The sequence below is a fragment of the Leptidea sinapis genome, chromosome 1, assembly GCF_905404315.1.
Source record: "Leptidea sinapis chromosome 1, ilLepSina1.1, whole genome shotgun sequence".
Taxonomy (NCBI): domain Eukaryota; kingdom Metazoa; phylum Arthropoda; class Insecta; order Lepidoptera; family Pieridae; genus Leptidea; species Leptidea sinapis.
The window spans coordinates 20,786,542-20,801,664 of NC_066265.1; the positions used below are offsets into that span (position 1 = coordinate 20,786,542).

The 15,123-nt window shown below is 34.2% G+C and overlaps 1 protein-coding gene across 1 annotated transcript; it reads right to left on the bottom strand.

Annotated features, from left to right (window-relative positions):
• Positions 1 to 526: 526 nt before the first annotated feature.
• LOC126974370 (signal recognition particle subunit SRP72) lies at positions 527 to 14,354 on the bottom strand. The gene is made up of 13 exons (XM_050821875.1): positions 14,199 to 14,354; positions 13,695 to 13,929; positions 12,753 to 12,897; positions 11,226 to 11,416; positions 10,134 to 10,271; positions 9,873 to 10,005; positions 8,857 to 9,030; positions 7,063 to 7,224; positions 4,742 to 4,954; positions 2,714 to 2,811; positions 2,446 to 2,547; positions 1,013 to 1,117; positions 527 to 682 (listed from the first exon to the last, which is right to left on the bottom strand). The coding sequence occupies exons 1-13, from the start codon at positions 14,299 to 14,301 to the stop codon at positions 550 to 552; spliced, it is 1,932 nt and encodes a 643-aa protein (XP_050677832.1). The 5' UTR covers positions 14,302 to 14,354; the 3' UTR covers positions 527 to 549.
• Positions 14,355 to 15,123: the final 769 nt, after the last annotated feature.

The window sequence follows — 15,123 nt, forward strand, 5'->3', positions numbered from 1 at the left end:
TGAATATATTGAGAAGATAGAGTTAGTAAAATATATTAATACCTCTGCATTGCCCAATAAGTAAAAGGACATCTGTAAATAATTTAAGTCACCTAGGTGAGCCATGTCCGTTTTAGTTATGAACGAATGAGTCTATTAGCCAGATCTTGAATTCGGATCAAGAATGCGCATGCAATGCAAGACTCCACCGGTTTTACCTTATACACACTATATACAAAATAAAAACGTTAAACAACACATTTAAGATGCTTTTTTGTAAGGCCTTCTCAAGGGACCGATGATATGGTCAAGATCACCAGGATAGATCAGAATATGGTGGATGAGGGCAGCACAGGACTGATCATCGTAGAGATCTTTGGAGGAGGCTTTGTCCAGCAGTGGGCGTCTTCCGGCTTATATGATGATGAAACACACTTAAAAACACATCACATAAGATGTAGAGTGTAATTACAACCTGTCACCCTGTAATTTATATTCAGAGCTTTCTTCATAATTAACATTAAATAACAAAAATAAAACCCAAGAATACATTATGAACACTTTATTGCTCTACCACTTCCGCCCTTTGCCCTTTTTCTTCTGTTGTTGTTTTCTTTGCCAAGCGCTCTCAGTTGACTTGGGAGCCTCAACCCGTGGACTTTTAGCAGCCGCAGCAGGAGTTGGAGTTTGTTTGCTCATATCACTGTAAAAGACAATACTTTTCTGTACACTGAATATTGTAATGGAGGGAAAGTAAAGTACAACCTGCAAGCTGATTTTATACATTTTAAGATGGTGAATTTATAATAATTCCTTGCCACTTCTCTAATGAAAGCTTGATAAACTTAATTTTCGAATAGGTGGTAAATGCTATTTATAACATTAATAAAACTGTGTCATTTATTGACTCAAAGTATACATGATATTTTTATTAGAATGTGCGTTATGACGGCGATAACATCTACGCACTGCGCCCGTCTCCCTCATCATTAATATCTCATATCATTCCTGTTAAATATAATAATATTGTTACTATTGGTCGACGGCTGTGGTCGTCATTCCCTGGCTCCCCTTGATGACGTCACGCCGGATACCGCGCCTCTTCCTGTACGCTGTGCGCTCGTATTTCGGCAACCATCTATAAAATAAACACTACAATAACAGCAGTACAATTTACCAATAATTAAGTTAATTATATCTCTTATAACTTTATAATAATAATATGACACATCAACTTTCGTTTTAAACTTAGATAATTTACTTATACGTATAGATAGAGCCTCTAGTTGTTAGGCAACGCATGACCACAGGCCAGGTTTATTATTTTCGTGTGCATGACAACTACGTCTTACACACACACTTAGTAGGTAGTGCTTTACCATCTAGATACATCTTCTACAGCATATATCACACGGAACGCTCAGAGAACTTATTCAGATACTAGCAGCCAAATTTATCACTTCTGCACCATACGTCGAAATGCGACTACGTTTTCACCTGCATCACTGATGTCTGGAATTACATAACCACGCGTTCACCAAAAAACTTTTGTGGGAAAAACAGTGGGAGGCTCCTTTGCACAGGATGCCAGCTATAGTATGGGTACCACAACGGCGGCTATTTCTGTTGTAAATCAGTAATGTGTAAGCATTATTGTGTTTCGGTCTGAAGGGCTAGCTAGTGAAATACTGGGCAAATGAGACTTCTTATGTCTCAATAGACAACCACAATTGCAATGCCACTCTGAATTTTTGGGTCCTGAGTAACACTGGATTATAATGGGCAGGGCGTATCAATTACCCTCAAGTGAACGTCAACAAACGAAACACTTTGTGGAATTATAAGCCGGCTGCTGTATGCCCCAACCGATACGACTTAGGGACCTTCAAGTCTAGAGTATACCCATCTCAAAGGCCAACAAAGGGTATTTTAACCTCTGGTTGTTGCTGAAGTTCATCGGCGGCTGGTTTTTTAAAATTTCTTTCTCAGGTAAGCCTGTTCTCCTGTATGAAAAATAGTAGATAGCTGCCCTTATCGGAAACTGATTATTTAGTGTGTATAAATTATTTTACAATTTTGCCCAATAGGCATGTTTATTAAATATCACTACAGAGGAAGTAGTGTGTTGCTTAAAAGTATAAGCTACTAAAGTAGCTAGCTGTCACCTAAATCTAAGCGGTATAGGCTACCATTACTTATTTTCAGCTTATAATTATTAATTAATTAATTTGTATTGAATAAAATAAAATTATCACTATTGTGGAATGTCGCATTATACAAAGTTGTATGTAATTTAAATATTTTTCTATTTTGCTCCTGTGACAAAGCCGAGGAGAATGGGAATGTACACATCATCACTTTGGATTTGGTGTTATTGCAAATATTAATTAGTTTTTCTATATTTTTAAATAGGTCCTTATTTCTAATATTATGAGTGTTATTACCAAACATATATATGTTCATTACCTTTCTGGATCTGGAGGCTTAGAAAGATCAGCGTTGAGTGGAAGCTTTGTCTTCCGTTTGCGTTTCTCTTTCTTCTTCTGACCAAGCTCTGATCCTGGGGTTCTGTAAATGGTAAGTCATTTTATATCTCATTATAAAACTATTTTATCAACTTAATAAAATATTGCCGACATCACATATTCTCCATTTTAAACAATAATAGACATAAATGTCTTTCGAAGGTTCTTGTGATATTACAATAATGAGTATTATAATGTTCCACACTCACCCCGGCGACTGCTCCTGTTTGCTTTGTACCGTCTTCTTCACAACCTTCGCGCCCATCATCCATTTTGATGATTCTAATGCTTCAATGTCAATTTTACCCTGAAATTCGTATTACGAGATATATATTCAATGTCAAATTGCCTTTTGTAATTATGATAAATAAATAGAGCAAACAATTTATTCTTTGTTATGATTTCTATCCGAAAAAAGGAAGAAATTGAAGAGAGAGAAAAGGAAACGACATTTTTTAAAGTAGTACCCGTGTATTGTAAATACCTAAAAAAAAGCTCGTACACCTTCCTTAAAGGCAGGCAACACTTCTGTGATTCCTCTGGTGTTGAAAATATAGGCGGCGGTGATCACTTAACATCAGGTAACCTGTACGCTCGTTTGTCTTCCTCTGCCTTAAAGAAATCCTTATTCCCATAAATAATCATAACGAAATAATAAATTTTTATGTGCCATTTATATTGCGTGTTTTAGTTATGGTACAACTTAATGGATAGCTGGGACGAGGTTGGTCAACTGTCCGTCACCGTTCACGGCGCTAAAGGGTTAAGCGCGCTTAATTTGAGCGGAAATGTGAGCGGTTATTGCATGCGGGGCACGATAGAACCTAACCCGCCCGGATGACCTCAGTTTCATTTTGTTGACAATGGCAAATATGCAATTTTTTATATAATTTTATCGCATAAACTATTAATAAAAAAAACATCAAATAAGTCAACCAACGCGGACACTTTAAACGCCCTCCATTTTGACGCACTTCGTAGTTAGGATTATGACGTCATAGTTTAGATTAACAGACTAAGCAGTCGAGAGGTTAGCTAGAAAATTGACATTTGTTGTTACATTTTTTTCTTCTTTCTTTCTTTGACCAATAATAAGATCACTTTTCAAATATGGAGCCATTCATAAATTACCTCATAGTGTGACATTGTGTGTGATTTTGAACAAGGGGCGGGGAGGAGTCCCAAAATTTGTGACAGCACATTTTTTCAAAACATAATATTTTTGAAGTTATACTTCTAGGCTCGTCATGAAAAATGTTAAGAGTGAAATTTTAGTATGCGGGCGCATCACTGTAACACAAAAGTAACAGGTTGAAGTTGGTTCCTAAAATTTTCTAACGTTAGCGTCATTCGTTTTTTTTTTTTTTGGTTTCTTCGTCCATTACTAGGATGGGTAAAGGGTTCAAGTCCATATAGCCTTATTCAATATTTAATAATTAATTGTCAAAGTCATAAAATCATGAAGTCACGTGGTTTACATGATTTACAGAGGGCGCTTATTTGAATCATCCAAAATTTTAGGCATTGTTATGATACAATTTCGTTAATAATAAATATTCGACGTAAATGATATATGACGGCGCGTATTTCTGCCGTGAAGCAGTAATGTGTAAGCATTACTGTGTTTCGGTCTGAAGGGCGCCGTAGCTAGCGAAATTACTGGTCATGCAAGCCTTGCCTTCTGCGCCGATTGGAACGCTACTTGACAATATGACATTGTCAATATGCGTATCACTCCGGCTAGGTATAAAACTGAATGAACCACATCGGTGTAGATGTGGCGTTCAGGTAGATGCTCTTGGACGCCACGGGTTATCCTGCCTAAAATCGGCAGGCCGTATCAGTCGGGTGTCGAGACACTTGGCCCGTGGGGCCCAGAGGCGCGGAGAATGTTCAAAATACTATCTTCGCGCCTCAATAAGGCTACTGGAAACCCAAGCGCTGGCAGCTATTGCGGTCAATGGATCAGCCTTGCTATCCAACGCGGTAATGCTGCCAGTATTCTTGGTACGCTTCCACGTAATGATAGTTTTAATTTTATGTAATCGTGGAATTGTAAATATAGTTATAAGATTTGTTTTGTTTTAAAAGATGATTTAATACTATTAAATGAGGCTTAACATCTTATGTCTCAAGGTGGCGAGCGCAATTGTAGCTCAGAATTTTTGGATTGAACGTCCTGCTCGTCTCGTCCCTTATTATCATAAAAACAAATAAATGATATATGCGTCCGGTACCTCTAGTTGTGCAATGGGCGGCAGGTCCGCAGCCAGTCTCCTGGCCTTCTCCGGGTGAGCCACGAGCGCCTTCACCAGACGGGCCAGGGTCCTCTTGTCGCCGGGAGCCGCCCGCACCAGAGTCTCGTGAGCGCGCGCGGCCGCGGCGGAGTCTCCGGCGCGCGAGTGACAGTCGGCGGCAGCGCGCCACACGGCCCGAAGGTTTCGTACTTGCTGGAATGTGATGCAAACACTAAAGCCGTTTGAAGTAAACAACTATTATATATTGTTACCTAGTTCCTCGCCTAATTAATGAATTACCCACTGATGTACGGAACTATATAAATCCTCGCAATATTAAGAAACAACTGAAATCATACTTTTTAGGTCACTTAATATAATAGTTATTTATGCAACTGTTGTGTAATAAGGGGTATTAAAACACGAATGTGGATTTATCTCACGAGGCGAAGCCGAGTGTGATAATAGTATCACATGAGTGTTTTAATACCTAATTATCAATAGTTGCATACAAGACTTTATCTACACCCATAATATGAACCCTCTAAAAGATTCTGAAACAGTTAGCTTACTGCTGACAATAAAACAGCCAGTCCTAGTAGTAACCTAATATCATTCATTACTGATTATATACAAATAAACTAAGTATTAATGAAAAAATTATTTACTTTATTAGTAATTTACATTTTGTATAGTCCAATGATTAAAATTCATTTGAATATTATGTTCTTTTGGAAATTAATCGCTCATTTTTTGTAATCAAAACAATAAAAATATCGAAGAAAAATGGCGGGGATTCGAATAACATACTTTTTTTACGGCGCGCGACGTTCTGGTGGTGTGGAACGCGCGTAAACCAAAATGTTCTTTTTTTGAAATTCATACAGATGCCATGCATCGAGCAATAAGAATGTGGCTGTCTGTTAAAACTCTTTGAGCATGAAGGGAATGAAAAAAAAATAGGAGTGTTGTTATGAAATTCAGTACAACATTACAACACTCTTTTGGGTGATGTAATGGTTATTAGAACATTGGGTGTTTTAATGTTGGCAATAAGCTGTTTCAGAATCTTTAATAGAGGATTTATAGCATGGGTCTATCTAACTGGTACTAATGTTCTGTAGTTAATGTACCTAGATTTAACTCTTTGTTAGCATATATTACAAACCCGTGTGATTTTCTGATGCTACCTTTAAGTATTTTCTTTTGTACACTTTAATGTAAATAAATAAATAAATAAATATATCCAAATTAATTCAGTGATAACTTCTTATGGGATGATAAACTGCTTCGTTACTTAACGAATCCACCCGATACTTCCGTTAAAAAAAACAAATGAAACAATATTTAACCGTTATAAATTATAATTTAATACAACCTTTAAAATGCTTTTTAAAAAATAATATTTTTTGGAACTCCCGAAGTGTATTTGTTTATTTATTACTACTTTTGTAATAAACAATAAATAAAAGTTTTCAAAAATATTCTGACGTTAGCGACATTCGTTAATTTGAATTGGTTTCTCCGGCTTTTCTATGCTTTATTCGACCTCCGAAAGGTCGCAAGTTCGGGTCCCCCATCGTTCATAAATTTTGTTTTTAAATTTAATTTGTGAAATTAATCCCGAAAGTGAGGGTTATCACTTTAAAAAATTACAAATTGTTTAGATTTGAAAGAGTGCCATCTTAAGTCAATTTCCTACTAGGCAAATATTACTTAATAGGTCGAGCAGGTTATCAATTGTAAAGTAGATCCCGTAGATGAAGCCCCAACCTGAGTTGAGCAAAGACATATCACATTTACGTCAATCGAACGGTTGGCTCAGTGGAAGACTGCTCGCACGCAACGTCGCGGGTTCTAATCTCGCACCGTTCATAAATTTTGTTTTGAAATTTGTGTAATTAAACCCAGAAGTTAGGGGGTTACATAAAACTTAAATAATAACCCAAGATTTTCTCAACTTAAACTATTTCAATATTAAATATTTTAATTTAAATTAGTTTTAGGTACCTATCACTTCTGTGGGGCGTTCCTAGACGCACACTTTAATTTAGTACACAGAGCAAAAAATCTTAAACTTAAAACTCAATTAACGTGTTAGGACTTCTGTTAAATAAATATTCTCCATAATTTGATCAAAAAAAAAATCAGTTCCGATTTGTCACAAGCTTACACTCATACACTCACACGCACTCTTCTTTTGATAATACAGAAATTGATACAATTAAAAAAAATTGTAGATAAATAGGGCCTTATAAGACTTTTTATGACTGCAAATTGGTGTCTTATAAATTCCAATTCAACATATGAACAAAGTTTACCTCTTCATCGTTCTTGTAATGTTGGTACACTTCAGTGAACAACCGGGATGCCCTCTCGTGTTCGTTGTCTGCCGTAAGCAATGTGCACAGCACTCCAATCACCCCGGGACGATATTTGTATTCACTCTCTTCCAAAAGTTTTATTGCTGCTTTGCGATCACCCTGAGAAATCATTCAGTTATTAAAACAATTATTACTGTGTGGCTTGGAGACTTGTTTTATAAACTATAAAATGTATAAGCATTAATGTGTTTCGCTTTGAAAGGCGCCATACCTAGTGATATTACTGGGCTAATGAGACTAACATTATACGTCGCAATAGTTATTTATGCAACTGTTGTGTAATAAGGGATATTAAAACCCGAATGTGCGTGATAATAATATCACATGAGTGTTTTAATACCTAATTATCAACAGTTTCATACAAGACTTTATCTACACCCATAATATGAATCCTCTATAAAAGATTCTGAAACACTTAGCTTACTGCTAACAATAAAAAAGCCAGTCCTATTAACCATAATATCATCTAAAGGGGTGTTCTTATGAAAACGGATGATATAATGTTGTACTGAATTTCATTACAACACTCGTTTGGATAATGTAATGGTTATTAGGACATTAGGTGTTTTAATGTTGGCAATAAGCTAACTGTTTTAGAATCTTTAATAGAGGATTTAAAGCATGGGTGTATATAAAGTTCTAAAGGCAATTGTGATTCCGCATAGAATTTTGGGTTCAATCAAGAATCCTGAGTAGCTTCACATCATCATTCTTATCAGCCAGAAGGCGACCACTGCTGAAAAAAGGCCTGCCCCAAAGACCTCCATGACGATCGGTCCTGTGTTGCCCTAATTCAACGTATTAGCGATCTTGACCAGATCGTCGGTCCATCTTGTGGGGGGCCTACCAACAAGCGTCTTCCGGTACGTGGTCGCCATTTTAGGACTTTACTGCCTTACCCCATCTGCCCGCCAAACTAAAATTATTAGACAATAAGCTCGAAACCCTTATTTATGTTTTGAAATACGTGATTAGGTGCTATTTTAATTTCTGAGTCATTTTTTTTTGCTTTTATACTGCTTTAATTTCTTTTTTTTATTAATACAAGGTGAATAGCTGGATTGTTGTCTGTCCTTAGCAAAAGGTTTTTATTGTACTCAGCAAGAGCCCGGTACACAAACTTTTGACTAAGTAATACTAAAGCAATTAAATGTATAAATAACTGCATACCTCCTCTCTGCTTTGTGCAATGCTATCACAGCAATTTGGGTTTTTATTTGTTTGTTTTAATTGGATGGGCGCAAAAAATAAGAAAACATAATATTAATAATATAAGAAATGTTACAAATTCAAACGGAATATTATTGATTTTTTATTGTGACAGTAGAGCCGTTCTATTTATGGCCAGACTTAATGAAATTAAATCAAAAATATTTTATTTCATAGGTAAATTACAATACACTTGAAATATGTAATTTTTTCATACACCTCATTCGGAAGGCAGATTACCTTAGGGAAGAACGAGCAATAAACTCTAAGGTTGCTCTTTTCAAAATAGATAAGGTATAACAAGTTCTTATTTTCAATTAAATTTACAAATCATTTCAATTTCAATATATTATGCAAAGTGATGCAACAGAAATACTCAAACGTCAAATACTAAATGCCTTACACAAGTAAGAAAAAAAAAGTAACTTAATAAGTAAAAACACAAAGAGTTATTGAGTACAGTAGATCCATCAATCCACATATACCGTAAATAAATAATAACTTAATATTGTAATGTGTGACCTGGGATAGCAAGACATGAGCTGCAGCCAGGGTGAGGCTGCCCTGCAGCAGGAGTGACACCGCCTGCTCCGCCTGGCCCTCCTTCAACATCGAGGACGCCTGCACCAAGGTGGCGCGCTGCTCTTGCTTCATTTCTCGGGACAGCTTCACGCAGCATTGTTTGCAAAACTCCGGCTACAAACAAAATCTTACATAAAATATTTTTAACACACATGCTCGTAAAGCAAGCATTATTACAACATTCTTACGGCCATAAACCGAACTGTAACACGCGCGTGTATAATAATTTATCTACACCCATGCTTTAAATCCTCTATTAAAGATTCTAAAACAGTTAGCTTACTGCCAACATTAAAACACCCAATGCCCTAATAAACATTACATCACCCAAAAGAGTGTTGTAATAAAATTCAATACAACATTACAACACTCGTTTGGATGATGTAATGGTTACTAGGACTGGCTTTTTAAAGTTAACTGTTTCAGAACCTTTTATAGAGGATTCAAATCCAGGGTGTGGATAAAGTCTTGTATGCAACTGTGGATAATTAGGTATTAAAACACTCATGTGTTACTATTATCAACCATGATAAACCTACATTTGTGTTTTAATATACCGTATTACACAACAGTTGCATAAATACCTAATTCCACACTAGTACATAATAGAACTATCCCTACACACATAAGTTAGTACCTAACTGCTAATAATATGAGAACAAACCAAGCATTTCACCAGATAATACCTTTTTTTTAAAAGCAAAGTTTAATGCCACTGAAAATCCATTTACACTTTTGAAATAAATAAAAGAGAATGACATTTATTATTATTAATTAATTATAAATCGCAATAATTTGTTGTAAAATATATGCATTTTATAGCTAAAATTATAATTTTGAAGAAGGCTGTATGTAATCACCTTATTCATTCTAATCGCCACCATGAATTTCTTTTTTTATTAAGATTGATTTCTTATGCTGCACTTTTTTAAATAAAATGATGTATAAAAATATACCTGATTTGAATAAATAGCAAGTATAGCTTGGTTGTATGTGATTGAGGCTTTCTGCCGGGAATTGAGCTTGTGTTCCAAGCCCTCTTGAGTAGCAGCTTTCATACGCTTGCGGGAGTCAAACACATTTGCATCTCTAAAACACATAAATTATTATAAAACATCATGACTACACATGTAAATGATGATTGCATCTTGTCCATGTTTTAGATTTATTAACAGCAATATTTCTTTATTAAAATAAATAAAAAACAGCTAATATACCTATTGATAACAGCTAAATTGTTACTGGCAATTGCGACAAGTGCTTGGTCACTTGGTTTGTCTTTGAGCACATTTTGGTAGATGGAGGTCGCTTCCTTCTCCTTACCCATTTGTTGTTGGCAGTAAGCTTGCTGAACTCTGGCAAATAAAAAAGTCTATATTAGCAATTAACATATAACTATATGTTGGATTTACTTTCCACTTCTGTTTGCCAAAATTTGTCCAAACATAAGGAAATCCAGTACATGATAGTTACTGAGATTGGTGCAGCCAGTGGGCACAGCTACTCGGGGATTTGGGAGTAACATGATACAATCTCTATATAATTATATTATTGTTGTTTAAAGCTGCGATTTCACACTCTAGTTAAAATACTTTTATTCAAAATAGTATTTTTAAATCACTCATTGAAAGTTAATTAGATACTGCAAAGATTCCAAATTAAAGCTCTGAGAACCATAACAAATGCATCTCTTTTCACTAAAGCAGTGAATCTACACACAAATGAAAACACTGAAAGTGGAAAAAGGCATTCAATTATCAAATTAAAACATAGACAAATAGTCTAAGACTAATAGTAACAGACAAATAGTCTTAGGTAGACTATTTGTCTGTGTTGTTGATATGACACAATTCCTACAATAAAAAAGAACTGCTTTGCCATTGGAGAGGTAATTCCACTTGTCATTAAAATCTTGAAAACAACTGCAAATAGCTTGTGAAACTGATGTCATTAATTGATGGTGTGTTACGATATTACTATGCCATATATTTTCTTATTTATATTTTAATAGAATGATGTATGCCAAATACTATATTAAAGTAAGTAATTAATTACAAATAATCAAACTAAACAGAATACACAAATAATAGTTAATAAATACAAAGTGTCCTGTAAATAACTAATAATCTTATCAATAACATCTGCTCTGATAGACACTATAAGGCAGCAGGATCTGGAAGAACTCCCAACAGAATCCAAGCTTCCCCTGGGACAATATTACCTTCATTGAAATAGCTGGTTTAGGTGAGATGCTGCATCTTGATGGGCAACTGCACCATTTGGGCAAATACAAATTAAGTCTGTCTTACCTAATAATAGCAGCTTCCTCTTTCGCTTCTTCTTCAGTGCCACCATCATCAATAACACTTTCCGAGCAGAGTTGCTCAGCTTTCTTTAGGACTGGTAAGGCCTCATTATATTTTCCACGTAAAGCAAGTGTTGTACCCACATTATATGATAACTCATATGTGGTTTCCTCGAATTGTGGTAAATCTGCATTCTAAAAAAATATCAAGGTATGTATGCTTCCTTCTGTGGAAGGGGCACCACGATTCAGCCTATGTCACATTTAAGTATTCTATTCTTCCTGCTATGGCTCCTGTGGAAGGTATACCACAAGTTTGCCAATGTCAAGTTAAAGTAGACCAACAAGCTTAGAGTATTTTTGTAATTGGTATAATTTATCACTTATAGGCTCCAGCAATAATCAAGTTCTGTTAAGCCACTAAATTACCATTTATTTTGTTTTTATTCCTTGTTAATGTAATGAAAAATGTAACAGTAGATCTGTCAAATTGTATATTAACAATTCCTTTCATAGAAATGTTTCACACTACATATTATAAAACAAATTCTCCTGCTACATCTGTCTGTCTCTATAAAAACTACTGAACTAATTCTTGGTAAAATACTACTAAATCATGCCTCGGTGAAGATCAAAATGTATATATGGCTTAGTATGTCATCCACCATAAGAGTTTGAGTTGAAGCAAAAAAATTAAGAAGAGGAGATAAATATTTTAAAAATAGTTTGAACATAATATATCGTTTTTGATTTAAATCTAATTCACATGCTCTGTATTACACTGAACTATGATTATTATAAAAAAAGAAAAATTAGGGTCACAAATCTCTCAAGTTGGACCAAACTGCACTCTGTACAAATTTTTTATCAAAATTGCACATCACATAGTTGTGATTTCATCATTTCTACATTCTACCCATGTATATCTATAATTATACCCTGCATTATAGTCCTATAAATAAAATCGTTTACTATATTATTAAAATGATGATTTTTGGGCCTGATTTAATGAATCATGTAGTTACAAATTACAACTTATATAAATAATAATGAAATAAAATGAAAACTTAAATATTTATAGTACATTTAAGTAAGAAGCCAATGCCCAGGATCTCTTTATACTACAAAAAAAGTGCATATGCATATAATGGTCAATATAAAAATTACAGACTCATGTCTACCTCATTTCAAAAAATTAAAACTTCTAACCCTACCCTCCATATATATCTTTTTAATATGCAAATTTTTGAAAAGAAATTTATACAATTATCCAAAAATAAATGGTGTTGATTTCCTGAAAGACACAAATAAATTAAACCTCCCGCAGTCAAAATTAGTACTGCATACCATGTCTCCTCACGTAATATCTATAAAAATATATAATAATCTGTCAGAGAAAATTCAAAGTGTAGACAATGAAAATGAATTTATCAAAATATTAATTGCAATAATTTGAAATTGAAATTCTAAAAGAATATCTGTGGATTCAGATTATATAAATAATGTTTTCTATTACTCAATGTATACATACTGGGTTAAGTTCTGCTAAGTTAGCCACAACAGCTGACATATTTGTTTTTCTTTCATCTTCATACTCATCTGTACTGTTCTTTACTATCTCTCGATACAGATTGTAACATTCTTGATACTGCTCTAGCCGATAAAGTATTTGTGCTCTACAAATGAAATAACAGTTTCAATTTTATTTTCAGTAGATCTAATAGATGGTGTGATGCTTCTAAATATATTTATAAGCACTATGCATATGACAAATAGTAAGGATTAAAGGAAAGTTCAGGTCTTTTTAATGTCTAAAAAAAGAATGCTTTGTAAATATTACAGTTCTGTGTTACTATTAAAATGTTTATAATCTTTTTTTTTGTGTACTGAATAAAATAATTGGTGTGTATACTATGGTCTTAACTCTTAAACAACTTAGACCAAAAGTGCATCAAGGAAAGGTAAAAACAAATGCCACTTTTCTCTTCAAGTCTCCTTTAGTTGACTCAAGCACACTTGGTGTTACTAAATGGTTGTTAAATAGAGTCAAACCTCAGCCTCATCTAATAGTCACAAAATAAAGTGCTCAGCACATCTTAGAAGTTATCATTATAAAAAAATTGTTTTCACTTAAATTTATATCTGTTTCCTAATATTAAATGAATTATGTAACTAATAAAACAAAAGTTTCACCTATGTTTCTCACTATAATTATCATGTATATAGGTTAAACTCTATCCCCCTTATTCATAATAGTCTGCTAACTTAAAGCATTGCAAATTCACACTCTGTCTTCTTCTATTGACCTAAGTCAGAATGAGAAAAAACAATCTTTAGCGTCTATTTAAAGTTAGCGGACCATTATGAATAAGGGGGTATGTATATAATGTCTTCTGAAACTATAATTAAATACAACAATACCTATGTAAATAACAACTATGTACCTGCTACTATGAATGTTAAAAGAAAGTACCTTAATTCCTTCAGTGCTGGTGTTAGTTCAGATGCATTATCAACAGTTTCCAAGGCATCCTTAGGACAATTAAGCCTGTATTGTGTGTAAGCCTTTTCAAAGACCAAATCAGATGCCAAACCTGCATTTTTTGGATTTGTTATGGCACCTAGGGCCTCCTTAAAATTATGAAGCTGAATCAAACATATAATTTTGCAATGAAATGCCTTCTGCTCAGTAGGCGCTATCTGTAAAACTGGAATAAAAGAGAATTATGAAGTATAGGGCTAAACAAGATTTTTGTATTCTACTAAAAATTGTGCCTTTGATAGCGGCCAACTACTCTGTTTCACAGAAGCTATTAATATTTACTGTAAAATAATATATTAACTCTACTTCGTAGAACAGTAAAAGGTAATTTTAGAGTTGAACACTGGGGCTGGCCCCTGTATAACAGTTTTATGATGTTACGTCCTAACTTTGAAGGAAAAATAATTTGTGTATTATTTTATTTGCTGTTCTTACTTTTTCCTGATGCTTTTAAAGCTCTCTCATATTCTCCGCTTTGACAAAATTTATTCAATTCAACATAAGCCTGAACAAGGTTATTTTCCTTGTTGGCTGACATTTTATTGACAACTTGGCAAATGCTAATCGTATTGAAATTATGGTTTAAAACAACGGTACTCTGTGGAATGGATTCACAGAACACTTATGGACTATAGACTAGAGTCCGAGGAAAATGCGGACAACAATTTACGATACGCTCACCTATAGTACAAGATCCGACTGCTCAATTCTGCAGATACGTGTTTTCTCGATAAAACTAATTATAAATAAACGTTTACGTTAAGGAAGTAGGCAATTTAGTAGCGATAGGTTACCTATAAAAAATGGCCGCAATTAATTCTAATTTACTTTAGTTTATTGAATTTTCTGATGTAAATTGCAACTCATGTTTGTTTTAATAAATTATACGTCATTTTACAGAAAATTATGTATAGAATTTAAAAAATAATATGGTTGCCAGCTCCCAGTCAGCCGCAACATTAGGATTGCGAAATGTAACCAGGTACCTACTTACCTACCTACCTATTAATGTTGATTATTATTTTATAATTACATTACATTCACCTCTTTTTGAAGTAAAACTTGAAGGAAAGCTTCGCGCGACTTGGGTAACTCAGAATTTTTTTCTGACGGAAGTACCGCTCAGTACAAAAGTCAACTGAAAGAATTTTTAAGCCGTTATAATTTAATGGTTTTAAGAAGTATTTCAAATTGCTCAGTAATATCTTTTACAGTACAAAGGTCAATTGAACGAATTTTTTAAGCCGTTATAATTTAATGCTTTTAAAAAATATTTCAAACTGCTCAGTAATATTTTTTTTAATCTCCAAGTGTTTTTATTGTTTATCAATGACTACTATTGCATTAAGTAGGTACCTAA

What these genes read in the sequence shown, in the direction of transcription:
- LOC126974370 (XM_050821875.1), bottom strand. Translation starts at nt 14,301, where the DNA reads ATGTCAGCCAACAAGGAAAATAACCTTGTTCAGGCTTATGTTGAATTG. An exon ending in AATTTAGCTGTTATCAATAG is followed by an intron (nt 10,006 to 10,133) that starts GTATATTAGCTG and finishes TATGTGTTTTAG; the next exon opens with AGATGCAAATGTGTTTGACT. An exon ending in CTCATGTCTTGCTATCCCAG is followed by an intron (nt 7,225 to 8,856) that starts GTCACACATTAC and finishes ATGATTTCTCAG; the next exon opens with GGTGATCGCAAAGCAGCAAT.